The sequence below is a fragment of the Sceloporus undulatus genome, chromosome 7 (assembly GCF_019175285.1).
Source record: "Sceloporus undulatus isolate JIND9_A2432 ecotype Alabama chromosome 7, SceUnd_v1.1, whole genome shotgun sequence".
NCBI classification, from domain to species: domain Eukaryota; kingdom Metazoa; phylum Chordata; class Lepidosauria; order Squamata; family Phrynosomatidae; genus Sceloporus; species Sceloporus undulatus.
Genome location: NC_056528.1, coordinates 30,268,848 through 30,283,369, shown reverse-complemented (window position 1 = coordinate 30,283,369; position 14,522 = coordinate 30,268,848). Strand labels below are relative to the sequence as shown.

The 14,522-nt window shown below is 53.5% G+C and overlaps 1 protein-coding gene across 2 annotated transcripts; it reads left to right on the top strand.

Moving 5' to 3' along the window:
- The first annotated feature begins 432 nt into the window (after positions 1 to 432).
- On the top strand, positions 433 to 13,995 carry PLP1 (proteolipid protein 1). Of its 2 annotated transcripts, none has more exons than XM_042478161.1 (7): positions 433 to 596; positions 7,055 to 7,241; positions 8,136 to 8,397; positions 10,346 to 10,514; positions 11,368 to 11,441; positions 11,901 to 11,966; positions 12,272 to 13,995. In XM_042478161.1, exons 1-7 carry the CDS (start codon positions 593 to 595, stop codon positions 12,341 to 12,343), a joined length of 834 nt encoding a protein of 277 aa, XP_042334095.1. In that variant the 5' UTR covers positions 433 to 592; the 3' UTR covers positions 12,344 to 13,995. The 2 variants fall into 2 exon arrangements, with proteins under 2 accessions (XP_042334095.1, XP_042334096.1); XM_042478162.1 differs by having other exon boundaries at positions 8,136 to 8,292; positions 12,272 to 13,994.
- Positions 13,996 to 14,522: the final 527 nt, after the last annotated feature.

The following is a 14,522-nucleotide window of genomic DNA, read 5'->3' as shown; positions in this document are numbered from 1 at the left end:
GCCTGCGAAGTTTACATGGGCCAGAAGGTAAAGTGAAGGACCCTCTCCCTCTCTTGGGTGCCGGGCCCCCGGAGTCCCTCCAGCCCCTTTGAGATACAGGCTCTGGGTGGCCCCCCACCCACCCCGCCCCCTCCCCCCCAACTTAGCCTCATGCCAGGGGCCAGCACTGACCCTTTCCTAAGGAACCCCCGCCTTGGAGGGCCTGGACCCACCGCCCCAGCGCTTGCGCCCTCTGCGCGCATCCTCCTCCCTCGTTCTCTGCAATGGCCCTGCTGCCGGGCACCTTATTCCAGCACCACTCTTGGCTGAAGCCCCATAAACAAGCAAGGCCCCCCTCCCCCTTGGTCCTCCAGGCTGAGAGTCCATCGGGGGAGGAGGGGGCGGGGGAGGGCGGGGGGAGGGCGGGGAGGGCAGTCCCTTTAAGGGCTTGGCTCCCGACCGGCGCCTTTTCTTTGCCGGAGGCGCGAGGCAGCAGAGGAGCCCGGGCCCAAGGCAGCAGCAGCAGCAGCAGCCGCAGCCACTCCGGACTCACAGAGGGACCCGCGCGGGAAGGAACCGGAGGCCCAGCTCTCTCGCCACCGCCACCGGAGCCATGGGTGAGTCCGGCCGGGAAGGGGCTTCTGGGCGGGGAGAGGGGCTTGCCTGGCCCGGTCCTAAGGACTCCCCCGAGGGCCCCGGAGCAGAGGGACGGAGTTTGGGGAAATTACTTCGGAGACTCCAGCTCCCAGCACCGCCCGCGCCCATGGAGGATTCTGGGAGCTGGAGTCTGGAAAGGTAGCCAGGCTCTGACAGCCGTAGTAGCCCTGCAAGACCTCTGTGAATCCTCAAAGAGTATTGTCAGTGGCTCTGAGATGACTCCTGCTAGCCCTTTTAATACTCTTGGCTGAAGTTCATCTGGCCCTGGAGGCTGGAGTCCATGGAGAGGAGATGGCCATCCTGTCCCTTTAGGCAGCTGCATTCAGCCGTTCTCTTTGCACTCTCTTCCCTTCCCATGTTTGCTCTGGAAGCCTCCTGAGATAAGGAGCCAAACAGAAGAGCAGCCTCTTCTCTGAAGCCCCATGGAGGTCATCAAATGCGGCTCCTCTGCTGTGCTGTGGCCCAGAGGAGGACCCATCATCCCCTCACCATCAACTCAGACAGAGCAGGAACCAGAACAAGAGAGATCAGTCGGTTCAGGCAGATACTACCAGGAGGAAAAAGTTGTGAAGAACCCCTTGTGCATCCAAGGAAAGGCACATCAATGCACCCCTCCAGATGCACTGCTCCTGGACGGGCCTCTCAAAAGGGACCACGCTGCACAGCTGCAGCACTTTGGTCCTGCTTTAACTGGGATGGCTTCATCCAATGAAACCCTGCCCTTTGTGGCTCATTGAAAGGACCAGAATCCCCTGTAAGAGGACCCTAGGGCTTGTTTTTCAGGGGAATGCATGAGAGCTCTCTAGAAAGGAGAAACAGGGGCACATCCAGGATTTTGGAGGATGAGCCAAGGGCAGCAGGACCAAAGTGCTATGACTATACAACAAAGTGCATTTCAAAGTTAATAGAGACACGATTCCACTTTAACTGCCATTCCTGCAGCTATGGACTCCTAGTTTCATGAGGGACTTAGAGCTGTCAGCCAGGGAGCTCTAGTCAAACTGGCTCATTGCAGTCCCATAGGATGCAGCCCTGGCAATTGCAGAGGGATCATGGCACTATCACTGTGCAATGGGAAAAGGATGCAGGCTCTGTCTCCTGAGCCCTGCTTTCACTACTCTTCTCTCCTTGGTGTTTATCTAGAGAGCTATGAGAGAGCAAGAAATGTTGGCATGCTCATGTCTTAGGAGGCGTTGGCACCCCACCCTTCCAAAGAAATTCTCCAGGGCATTCAAATATTTCATTCAAATATCAATATGACGCCAGTGAGGAACTTCTAGGAACAAAAGAGGCGGTGACTTTGTTCCTGGTTTTTAAGCCCCTGACATGTGGCTGGTTCAGGGATGGCAGAGCTGCAAAGAAGAGCTCCCACAGAGATGCTGGTGGCTTTGGGCACCGATGATGGTGAGGGTGATGGTGATGGTGGGGAGAAAGCGTTCCTGTCCCTGCCCCCTTGATCCCCTTGCAAAGAAAGCCTGTGACTCCTCCAAAAGCCTCCTCCTTCAACAGACCTCCCCAATGGAGGAAGGGAGGTCCAGAGCCAGAGAACAATTGCAGTTTCCTTGGCAACCAGAGACAGGAGCCTCACAGGAAGAAGATGCTCAGGAGCATTTGTTTTTTGGGGGGGAGATGCCTGAAAGGGAAGTCATCCCAAACTTGGCAGATGGAGCTGCCCTGGTGTGTGCCAAGGGGCAGGTGGTGGTCACCTCTGCTTTGCAATTAATACAGTTCTCCTGGTGGCTGTAGGGCTATGGAGAGCCTCAGTGTCAGACTGTCTCTCTGTGGGTGGATGGATGGATGGATGGATGGATGGATGGATGGATGGATGGAGAGAGAGATGGAGATATGGAGGGATGGATAGAGAGATAGATAGATGGAGAGATGGATGGAGGAATGGAGGAACAGAGAGGTGGGAGAGTGCTCAGCTCAGCAGCCAGGCCTCACAGTCTCCACTCCCTGCTAGACAGGTGTGTGTGTGTGTGTTGTGTGTGTGTGAAAATCTGCACGTGGAGATAGTTATGCGACCACCATGCAGAACATCAGCATTGTGCAACACGTGGCAATGACTGTCCACCACTGTGCAATGCAAAACATGCAACTTCAAGACATAATGTGCAACCACCATGCACAATTGCAGTGTGCCATACGCAAACTCAGTGTTGCTTTATGTGCAACACATTTTCTGCTGCTGTCAGCAGAAAATTTCTGTTGCTCTGTGGAGATACTGTCTCCCTCTGACTAGTGCAATGTAGACATGTGCCTGGTGCTAACTGGATGGTGGCCTGTGTTTCCCCACTCCTTTCTGCAGATTGAGGGAAATGGGGCAGCGAGTGCGAAGGGTGTCAGAGCCTTTCTGCCTTTTAAAGATTCAGCCCCACCAGCTTAAGCGTGAGTGACTCCAAAGGGCCCCCCCCCCGGCCCCATAGTGCCATTCCCCCTCCCCTCCTGTGCCATCCGCAGCTGCCCACGGTGCCCACAGCCCCCCCTCCATATTCACCCTCCAGAGGGGCTCCATGTTGGTGGGAGGAGGCCGGGTGGGAGAGGCAGGGAGCCAGGATCTGTCAGGGGCTCATCCCCAGCAGCCATTGCTTGCGCCCATTGTTTTGCCTCCGAGCACAAGGCCCGGGATTGTGCGCAGACAAGGGGCCCTTTCTTTTACCTCCAGCACCAAATATGCCCCCCACCTCCACTGCCTTCTCTGGCCCAGCCCCCCCCTTCTGTTGCTGCTGCTGCTGCTACTCAGCTGGGGAGCTTCTGGCTTTGCCCCCGAAACTTGGAAGCTTGCAAGGAGAGGATGGCCAGGGCCCAGGAAGGCGCCACCGTAGGGTGCCCCCCTTGGTGTTCTGCAAGATGCAATGGGTTGGCACCATCTTGGCTGAAGGGAAGGACATTGGACTGAGCCATCCAGGGCATGGTCCCCCCTCATTCTGTCACCCCAGAAAGTGCAGAACTTGGACCAGCAAGAGACAAAGGGTGCAAGGACTGGCTGGAGCAAAGCCCCACAAGTGACTGGCCATGAAAAAGAGGGTGGAGGGGCATATGCCAGACTGGAAATGGGTGCTTGGCAGCTGTGCTGGAGGCAAGCCAGTGGCTCTTCTGCAATAAATTGTGAAAAGGGCAGCATTGCACCCCTAGGAACAAGAGAGGAGCCTCAAGGCTGGATAAGTCCCAAGGAAAAGGGCATTTGGTCCTGCTTTCATCCTGGGAGCTCTTCATCCTGATTCAGTAGCCATGAGGGGCCCTGTCTTCTGTGAATGCGTCACATCCCCTTTCAAAGCCGCGCCAGTTGGCAACTGCTGCCACCTTTTGTGGCAGGAAATTCCACAGTTTAACTGTGACCTGGCTGAGGTTTCCCCCTCTTACCTGCCCTGTTGGCTCTCTCTCTGTTCAGCTTCATAGGATGCTCACACTTTTAGTATGATGAGCGAGGAGAGAGGAGAACCTCCTCTACTCCTCTTCATGCTGAATTATAAATCCCTTTGTCATTCATGTCACCTTCACTTGCCTTCCTCCAAACTATAAAGTCTCTGGCATTGTAACCCGATGAAGTGGCCCACCTGCACAACCCACAGCGTTGGCAATATGGCTGCTCCATGGCTCTCCAGGCTGGGCATCTGTGGGGTGCCACCAAAATCTGTGGAACCAGGAAAGGCTGGCAGCAAGGCACCCTAGTGGCACTCTGGTGCTGACAAGATGGTACTGATGGAAATAGGGAATTTCACTTTGGACACTAGATGCAGAATTGGAAGTAAAGCATTACTAGTTGCATCCTTACCTGCAACATGTGGCTTTGAGGGGTAACAACGATATAATGTTATCACATTTCAGAAATAATGTAATGCATGGAAGTGCCATGGGGGTTGTGTAAAAGGGTTTTTTTGCCCTGCTTTTAATGAATATTTTGCATGACTTTAAAGGACATATTTGGAGCAGTTTGGAGATGATTTTCTCCCCCATATTTTATGCCACGGTCTGATCAATTTTAAATGATTTTAAATTTTTATTTTAAAAAGTACCAGGAAAAAAGTAACACATCAACATGATGCACCACCTTCCTACCTTTCTTCCTTCCTTCTTCCGTTTGTTGATGTCTGTGGTAACAAATCACTCTTGGGCAGGGATGAGTTATGCAATAAATAACTTTTTAAGAAGTACTTTTCCTAGCTCTGAGTTCAAGAGAAGACAAGTGGGAATAGGTTTTGAAGTGGGAGGCTGCCGTGCCTGGAGGCAAAGAGGAAGCGGACTGGGTCCGGTCTCCGCTCGGCTGCAGAGAGACCTGTCCAGGGGGCCAAGGCCTGGCGCTCTCTGCCAACCTGGCTCAGTTTCCACAGCCACCACAGGCTCCTTTTGGGGCCACAGTCATGGCCCTTCCAGACACTGTCTCCTGGGATCAGAGTTTGCTGTGCCAAACTTTTCTAATGTCTGAATGTGTGGGTGTTTTGTGAGCGGAGGAGGGATAAATGGTCAGGACCTCTGTGGGGAGAGAGAAAGGAATGGAGAGGCAGAGACCAGCAGACAACTACAGGAGGGATGAGGCAGAAGTTTCAACAACCACACACGTGAGGCAGGAAAAGGAGGAGGCCACCAGCCTGTAGGATGACCTTCCCCAAGTGCTGGAGGGTCTCAGGAAGAACTAAGTTAGCCTGGAGAGGAGAAGAGGAAGCAAAACCAGCCACATCTGTCAAAGTAGCAGCCACAGCACTGGGGTCTCACAACAGCGCAAAGCTGCAGAGGTGGATTGAGGCAGAAATCTTCAGGCAAGGAGTCCATCTTGTCAGATGCAGGAGGCGTATGTAGTCCTCATGCACAGGTTGGTGTTCATAGAAGGTGTGTGTGGCATGTCTTGGGATCAAGCAAGGAGCTTCCTCTTTCCTACCTAGGGAAGGCCATAGAAGCCCAGACTTCGCAGAGGGGCCAATATATCAGTCCTAAGGGGTTCTCCTGGTCCAAAAAGCCCCAAAGGCTAGGTAATGAAGCTGAGAAAGCCATCCTTCTGCCCAAGACCCCGGAGAAAGAGCCACCATCGGTTGGAGGGCTCAACAGACCAAGTCAGGATTGGGGAGCTTCACATGTCTACATGCGCGATGGAAAAGTGGGCCGTAGGAGAGCCATCCCTTGTGGTGGGAGAGCTTCACGAAGTTGCTCCATCTTGTCTTTTCAGGGCGGGTGGGTGCTTGGGGCATGGAATGAGGTCAGCTGAGGCTGGCTTGGCTCCCAGCCCAGGACAAAGGTGGCCAAGGAGCCAGTCACAAGCCAGCAGTGCCCCACCCCAGGACTACCCCCAAACCCTCAGATGCCATGGGGAAAGTGGGAGGGAGGGAGCTGTGCCCCGCTTCAGGCCTTGTAGCCCCTAGTTGTGCACTCTGGGGAGGAGGGCAGAGGCTGCCCCCAGCAAGTGGCCAAGCAAATAGTGACTGCCATTGTTCAGTGCCTGTCCCCTCTTGTCTCTGGGCCGCCTGCCCTCCCAGGCACAGATAGAAGAGCAATGAGATTGTCCTCCCAGCCTGGTGGGGAAGAACAAACCCGCTGTTGTCCTCCGTGTCACCAAGAGATCAGCACAGGCTGCAGCTTTGACCCCTTGAGTTTCTGATGGGCTCATTCTCTGGGAGTGAGGAAAACAGGCAGGGAAGAGGAGGAGGAGGATCTCCAAAGGGGTTGGGGGCTGGGGTGAGCCAAGCATAGCCAGGTGGGGTGTATATGTGGTGTGTGTGTTATGTGTAACTGCCTCCTTCCTTCCCATCATAGGCTCCTTGGTGGCTGCTCCCAGAGTCCTACAATCCTTGCCAAAAGGGGTTTGCCTGAAACCACTCTTGGTGACCTCCCACCAGTGGACAAATGTGTTTAGATCAGTCCTAGCCCATAATCTGACTAGTAAACATGCAGAAGATGATGTCAACTGGTTGTGTTCCATTTATAGGCCTGGCCTACCTTGTTTGTATGCCGTAGCAGCATTTCCTTTTTTTCACTTTGCATTTTACTGCTGTTTTGTGGCGTGTTTAATACTGCTGTGAGTTAACTGCCCTGAGCATGTTATAGATGGAAAGGGATGCAAGATGCGAACAAGTGTGGAAGGAGATAAATGCCTCTCCTGGGTCTTCACGCTGCGGAATGAAGCGGCGGCCTCCTTGGAACAGCCAGATTCTAGATGTTTTGTCACCAAAGAGATTTTCTGTCGTTGTGCTGGGTCTTTAGAAGCACAGAGTCATAATTAGGGCACCAGTAGTGCGATTTATTGTCCTTCCCCAGTTTCTCCCCAGTTTCCTCTCTCAGATCTTTCTGGCTCCATCCACTTTCCATTAATTCCAACCCGCCTCCCTTGGTTTCTCTCTTAAGTGGCAAAGCGTATGTTTGCTGATCAGCTCTGACTCTCCCTCCCTTCCTCTCCCTTCCTTTCTGCTTCCCTCCTCACTCTCCACAGGTTTGCTAGACTGCTGTGCCAGATGCCTTGTCGGGGCGCCTGTTGCCTCTCTGGTGGCCACCGGACTGTGTTTCCTGGGGGTAGCTCTCTTTTGTGGCTGCGGACATGAAGCACTCACGGGCACAGAGCACCTGGTCGAGACCTACTTCTCCAAAAACTACCAGGACTATGAGTATCTGGTGGATGTGTAAGTATCCTCCTAGCAAGGAGGGGTCGAAGCCTGAGTCCACTTTTCCATCATCCCCATGTGCCATTTCCCAGAGACACACTGGGTTTCTATCCCTTACAGCATCCTGCAGGGTGGCTGGGGCTTAAGCACCTCTCACTGCCCCGTTGACTGGTCTTCTCCCCATCCCCTTTAGGGTTGCCAAGGTGGTACCATGCCAAAGCTTGAATTCAAGGAATCACACAGACACACGATATGGTGCCACAGGGATAGTCCCTGGTGATGTGACTGAGCATGACGTACAAAACATCAGCTGCTGTTGTTCACATTAAGCCATCCAGATTTCTTTAAAAAAAAAAAAAAGAATCATGTTTAAGAAAGGAAAACAACAGAGAGAGTTAGTTAGTCAGTTTTCAATGCACTGCTCTCATCCTGAGATTCCTCTCATCTCCCTGATGGGGAACCCCAGTCCCCTTCTTGGAAGCTGCTGCTAAGTCGTTCCAGTCTTTCCAGTCTCCCAGCTCTCCTCCACTGCTGCTGGTTGCAAAGTTTGCCTGCAAATATGCGGTCTCTCCTCAGCGCAACACCCCACCAAAACAAGGGTGCTAAAGGACCACCACCACCTTGCACCCACCTGCGAGTGCCATGTACTCTCCCTGGCCCCAGCCCCAAGTCCCTCCAGTGGGAACAGCTGTTTCAAGCCAACTGGAGCAAGCAGAGAGCAGCCAGATAGCTGCATCCTATGTAGGATGCTTGCACCCCACAGACGGCCCCTGACTCCTGCATGTGCCCTTGCATGGCATGACTCCCCCCCCCCCAAGAGAGGATGGAGAGAGCGCACATGGGCAGACATGGGCATGCAAAAACACCCCCTCCTTTCTCTCTCTTTCTCCCCCTCTCTTTCCTCCTCTGCAGGATCCATGACTTCCAGTACGCCATTTACGGGATTGCTGGCTTCTTCTTCCTCTTTGGAGCCCTCCTCTTGGCCGAAGGCTTTTACACCACCGGCGCTGTCAGGCAGATCTTTGGCGACTACAAGACCACCATCTGTGGCAAGGGCCTCAGCGCTACGGTAACAGGGGGCCACAAGGGGAGGGGTTCCAGAGGACACCGGCAAGCTCACTCTATGGAGCTGGTGTGTCAGTGTCTGGGAAAATGGCTAGGACATCCTGACAAGGTGATCTCATCCGCCGCCCCCCTCCCTCCAGCAACCCCTCCCTGGCTCCCCCTTGGCACCCCTGGCATGAGACTGCAGCCCTGCTTGACCAGCACCCGCTGCCAGGAGGGCCCTGGGCCTTGGAGAGAAAACGGCACTGCGGATGCTGTCCCCCAGCACTCCTGCCCCACGCTTCCCTTGTCCCTCCTTCCCCCTTGGAGCCTCTGCCTCACTTGACCCAGCCTTTGCCCACACTAATCCCTTCACCCCATGGCTTTTCTCTCCCACCCACCATCCTTCCAGACTCTTCTTGCTTTGATGTCCCTCTGCTTATTTGTAATGGCCATATTTGTCAAATCGGGGACTCTGGAACCAGAACAGACGCAGGCATGGCCATGGGTCTGGGAGGCCAGGGTCTCAGTCCTCTAGGGAATCCTGATCTGGCAGTCCCCTGGGGAAAATGGAGCCCCCTTCCTAAAGTTAAAGTGGGGTGGGCAAGATCCAGCCCTGGATGTTTTTGCATCCCTTAGCACCCCTAAATGCCCCCAGACCTGACTACCTCCACTCACCCCATAGGGAACAAATTGCCTCTCCCAGAAGCCTCCCTAAGCAGCGATTCAGCTTTTGAATAGGGTGCAGCCCCTCCTCTGGCACAGTTTAAAAAACACTCATAAAATATAAGCGGTTCAAAACCAAGAGTGGGCATCTGGCCACTTCTGCTTTTTGTCCATCTTGTGTGGCCTAAGGGACAAGAGGGTCCCAGGAAGAAGTGGCCCCAGGAAGTGGCCCCTGGGCACACAGCGGTAGCCCAGAGTGAATGATAGGTAGGATTTGGCGGGCCTGCTCTGCAAATGCAGATTTGGGTTTGGGGTAGCAGTGGACCTAATTTGCCTGACCCAGATCCATGCGGAAATATGGGTCAGTTCCCCAGTGGCTGGTGCTGCCCTCAGAAAAAAGGACCTTTGCCCATGAATCAAATAGGCATTTCTGAGCCTCTCCCCATCTTCCTGGAAGCCCTTGGTGCAAAATGACCAGATGCTCCACCTTGGTCTGAGACGACAGAGACGTCCCAAATTCTTTCCGCAGCAGAAAGAAGCCGTTTTGAAGCCCTCCAGCACCAAGGCAGGCTCCGACTCAGGGCCGGGGCAGGGCCGAGCAGCGTGCTGTTTTCTCTCAAGATCTGTCCCCTTGTGCACCTCTTGGGCCAGATGCTCCATGTCAGGCACCCACCGCATCCCGTAAGTCACAGGTACACAGCTCAGCACTGGGCCACCCTCATCATGAGGCCAGTGGACACCACCCTGAGTCACACTCTGGGGACACACAAGTACCACCGGACATACTCTGCAGGGGCTGTGAGCAAAGGTCCAATTGCACGGGGTGGAGAAACAAGCATGTCTCTTGCAGACCCACATGAACCCAGGGTGCCTCTCTTGGACCATCTGGCCCATTCAGAAGCCATCACCTGCACCTCCGGGCCTTTCTGCACAGTCCAAATGTGCTCCTCAGAGACACATTAGCCTCTGAAAAATGGCCTCACAGGCACCCTCTCTTTCCTGGGGGATAAAGATCTTGAAAAACTTTGTATTCTGAATCCTGGGCAGATCTGTGTCCTACACCAGGTGTGCAACCCCAGGAAGAAAGATGCAGAGAGCATATGTAATATGTGCAACATATCCGTGCCTGCAAGGATGGATTTTGCAGAAAGGCCTTGGGCTGCTTATATTAATCAGAGCTGCCTGCAGCATCTCTGTGCATGCCTGCATAGGCATACTGAGATGCATGGATGGGCTCAATAACTCAGCCCTTCTGCAGTGCGATTGGCCAGAGATGTCCCCTTGCCTCTCCCAAAATGGGATGAGGCTGCCTGCCCAAACTCACTTCAGTCTGCAGATCTCCAGTCTCATGTCCCCTGGTGAAAGGTTCCTGCCAGCCCACTCACAGCTCTGGCTTCTCTCGCTCGTTTCAGTTTGTGGGCATCACCTACGCTTTGGCTGTCATCTGGCTCCTGGTGCTGGCCTGTGCCGCAGTTCCCGTCTACATCTACTTCAACACCTGGACAACATGCAACTCCATTGCCAACCCCAGCAAGACGGCAGCTGGCATTGGCAATCTCTGCACTGATGCCAGGATGTACGGTGAGTCAGGTTGCCAGGTGAGGACTATACCAGGCCCTGAGACCATGGTGTCAGAGCAGGCAGGCCCTGGCAAGGTCATTAAGCATGGGCCACAAAGCATCAACTGCAGAAAGCACAGAGTATGCTATTTGAATTTTTAAAACCCTCATGTAACCAATGAGGGAAACAACACAGTCACATGCATTCTCTGAAGATACCATCCACAGATGCTGGCAATAAACTCTTTTAGAACATGGCTACATCACCCAAAAACCCCACAAAAAAACTATGGGTCACTTTTCATGGTGACAGGAACTGGCACAACCTCCTCTTAGGTAATCTCCAGGTATGCGCTTTGTGGGCCATTGTGCGTGGAGGCATCCCTCACCTTCTGCAGGGACTCACCCCACCTTCAGCACAGCCCTCCTTTTCCATGCCAGTGCATGCCAGCATGGCTAGGGTTGTGCGGCAAGGGGGGGGGGGTCTGGGCATTGTCCGCCCCTGGCTCTAATCGACTTCCAGTGAGGACTGAAGGTTGGCAATCCAGGAAGTCTTATTTCTTGTGGGACTTCTCCTGGACACTGCCCAGCTATCCTCTGACTTCTTTCAGCCACTAACTGTCCCAGGATGTCTCTGTATACAACCAGGTGGCCCTAGAGAAGCTCCTTGGGTGAAAAGCAGCCCAACTGGCTGGTTTCCAGGCTTGGCCAGTACAGGGTCCCTCTGTCAGCACAGACGCCTTCCCCGGCCCACAAGGCACCCTTGCCCTGCAGGTGGCAGTGGGGCTTGTTCTCCGCTGGAGGGGGGTGCCTCTTTTTCCTTTCCAGCCTCACCTGACTCCAGATGGCTTTCTGTGCCCCCTCCCTCTTTTCAGGTGTCCTTCCGTGGAATGCCTCCCCAGGAAGAGTGTGCGGCCAGAGCCTCCTTTCCATCTGCAAGACATCTGAGGCAAGTTCCCAGCCCCCTTTCTTGAACTTTTTGTGCAAAAGGAAGAGAAAACAACAACAGCCAAACCAGATGCTTAGGGTAAACCCAGATGTAGGTCAACAGGGGGCATCACACCAAGAAAGGCAGCTTGAATTATGTTTACCAAAACAAACCACTGTGGAGCAAAAGGCCCCTGGTTGCTGTGTCCAAAATCTGGGGGCAGCCAACAAGAAGGCAGGGCCTCTCTTGTGTTCCCACCAGCCGTGTTTGTGATGGGAGTGGGACTGAGAGAAGGGTCTCTCCGGACGATCTCAGAGCCAGGACTGGCTCATATGGGGAGATAGGGTCTGCAGACAGCCTGGACCTGAGCCATGCAATCCAGTGCCATCTGGTGCCAATTCCTCTGTCTCAGAGGGGAGCCAACGTTTGCCTTCTCCCAAAGACCTCAGACTGATAGCTGCTTGTGTCCTTTCTCTGCAGTTCCAGATGACTTTCCACCTGTTTGTTGCTGCGTTTGTGGGTGCTGCGATCACTCTGGTGGCCCTGGTAAGGCTTGCCTTCAACTGCTTCTTTGCCCAGCAGTTATAGCACTCCTGATTTCCACAGGGTCAGATGTGGGGCCCCTTCTTGCTAGATTTGAAACCCAGGGTCAAAAGGGCAGGGAGTACCTGGGAAATATGAATCCAGGGGGGAGCAAAGCCTGGGGGTCAACATGGGAAGCACTGCAAACCCTGGCAGAGGGGCAAAGTGGGATGTCTGGGGGGAGCAGGGTTAGGGCTGTTCTTCTGCTCTGTGCAGGATGCCTGCCAAGGATGTGTTCTCATTGTATTGCCTCTTTTCTCTCCTTCCAGCTCACTTTCATCATTGCCGCCACCTACAACTTTGCGGTCCTCAAACTGATGGGCCGGGGCACGAAGTTCTAAACAGCGAGGGAGAGGCGCCACCTTTGCAAGATGCTCTTTCCTCCTCTAACTACAAGGCTTTAACCCGGTTGCTCCTCTGCACCAAGTCTCCTCCTTTAACTCCACCTGACTGCCTGTTTCCCCTCCTTTTTCCTTTAGCAGCTGCTTGGAGGGGAGCCAGTGGAAAGGGAGACTCACACGCACCCAAAACACACACACACACACACACTCCTCTGTTGGTGGATGGACTCTTTTTGGCAGCCCCTTGGCTCTCTGCCTTGGCCCCCACAGCGGCCCTCTGGCTCAGCCCAGAAGGGAGTCTCCCTGAGAGCAACCCAGCAGGTCTGTTCCACTGCTTCTGCTCCAAAGGAGAAAGAAATCCCAACTGTTAGGTGCTGAGGCCATCCTACTCCAGAGCCAGAGCCAGAGCGAGTAGAGAGAGAAAGGCATGTGCTCAGGAAGGCTCTCCTTGGCACAAGAGATGGGTCTCAGCAGGCAGAGGAAGGAGAGACATACATGTGCAGCCCTGCCTGTCGCTGCTCAGGTGTGGGGGGAGGGGATTAGAGCAAGGATCTTCCCACAATGGGGAGAGAGCACTGACCCCAGCAACAAGGCCAACAAGGATCCCTCCTTTCCTGTAACCTAACCCACCCAACTGACAAGCAAGAAGCAGCTTGGTGCCCCCCCACTCTCTTAGCTGGAACGGGGGACTCTTTGCCTTTGCACTTGGGCAGGGAAGAGCCAGGCTGTTCTTCTCGTGTCCCATGCGCTGCCATTCCTAAGCATTTGGACATGGTCTTCCCTGTGGGGCCAAATCCATAACCAGCCGTCTCCATTGCCATTGCTTGAGTTTGCAACACTAGGGGCTCATTTGCCCTTTGGCCATCTGCCTTCCCTCTTGCAGCTAGCATGGAGCCACCTCCTTCTGACCTTCACAATGGTGCTCTTCTTCTCTCCCTTGGTGTCTTAGGTTGAGGCATGGATGATGACCTTTTGCAGAGCATATAAACAACTCTGTAACATCTTTCCCCTTCCCTGCTCTTTATTGTCTCCTCTGCATCTTAAAGGCTCACCCCAAGCCTGTCCCAGTTATCTAGAGCCATGTAGAAACCCATGGCTTGATGCTCCATGGCCAAACACTCCTGGAACTATGCAAGTGTGATCATTGGGCTGGTGTTTCTTTGCTGGGGCAATCAAGAGCGCACAAAGCCATGGGCAGAGCTGCCTGCGCTGGTCTCCGTGGGATGAGGGTGGTCTGAGGCATATGGCGGGCAGAGCAGGGCAGATGCCCAAAGCAAGGGAGGGAAGGCTTGGGCCGCCACCACACACAGGGACCACCAGGGATGACGGTGGAGGATCAGGGCCAAAAGGGGAAGGGGTGGGGAGGCTAGAAACTGACCACATCGGGGACTAGGAACGTCATCCATACCTTTATCCTTCACTTTGATTTCCATAACACATAATCAGGACTTATGCTCCTTCCTTCCCTCCCTCCTTCCCAACTTGCCCCTGAAAATAAATACAAGGAGAACAAAAATAATTAATAAGCTGAAAGTGTTCACTTCTGATCTTGAATTTCAACTTTTTTTTAACAAAGCATAAGGGATTGTGTTTTTACAGACTTACCTTACAAGGTGTATTTTATAAAATTAAAGAAAATAAAAGTAAAGAATGTTCTGAACAAACACTTGTCTGTCTCGTCCTTTTCTCCCCAAGAGTCAGTGTAGAGTGGAGTCCTCAAGCTGGGCAATTCCTCAGTTTTGCTCAGATAGAGCCAAAGCAAGAAGAAGTCTGGCTGGAGACAAATGGAAGTGCCCCCATCTCCAGCCCAGCCCCACTTTGGCCAAGATTGCCCCCCCCCCCACTCAGGAGCCCTGGAGGTTCTTCCTTTGGGGTACACTCACCCTCATCCCACCGCTGGATGGATCCCCCCATCCATGCAAGAATGCAAGCTGAAAAAAACAGGACAAACTCAACACATCCTTAAGGTCCAGAAGAGCAGGCCATCAATTTAAGGAATCACTATAAGAACAGGCAGGAATGTTGGACTAGTTTAATCATACTGTTTAATGCATGTCATTTATCTATTTATTTTTAAAATGTTTTAATTGTACTTTTTGTTTGTTTGCTTGTTTTTTAATTGCTGTGAAGCTGCTCTGAGTCGGAGTCCTGGGAAAAGAGCAGGATATTAATTAATTAA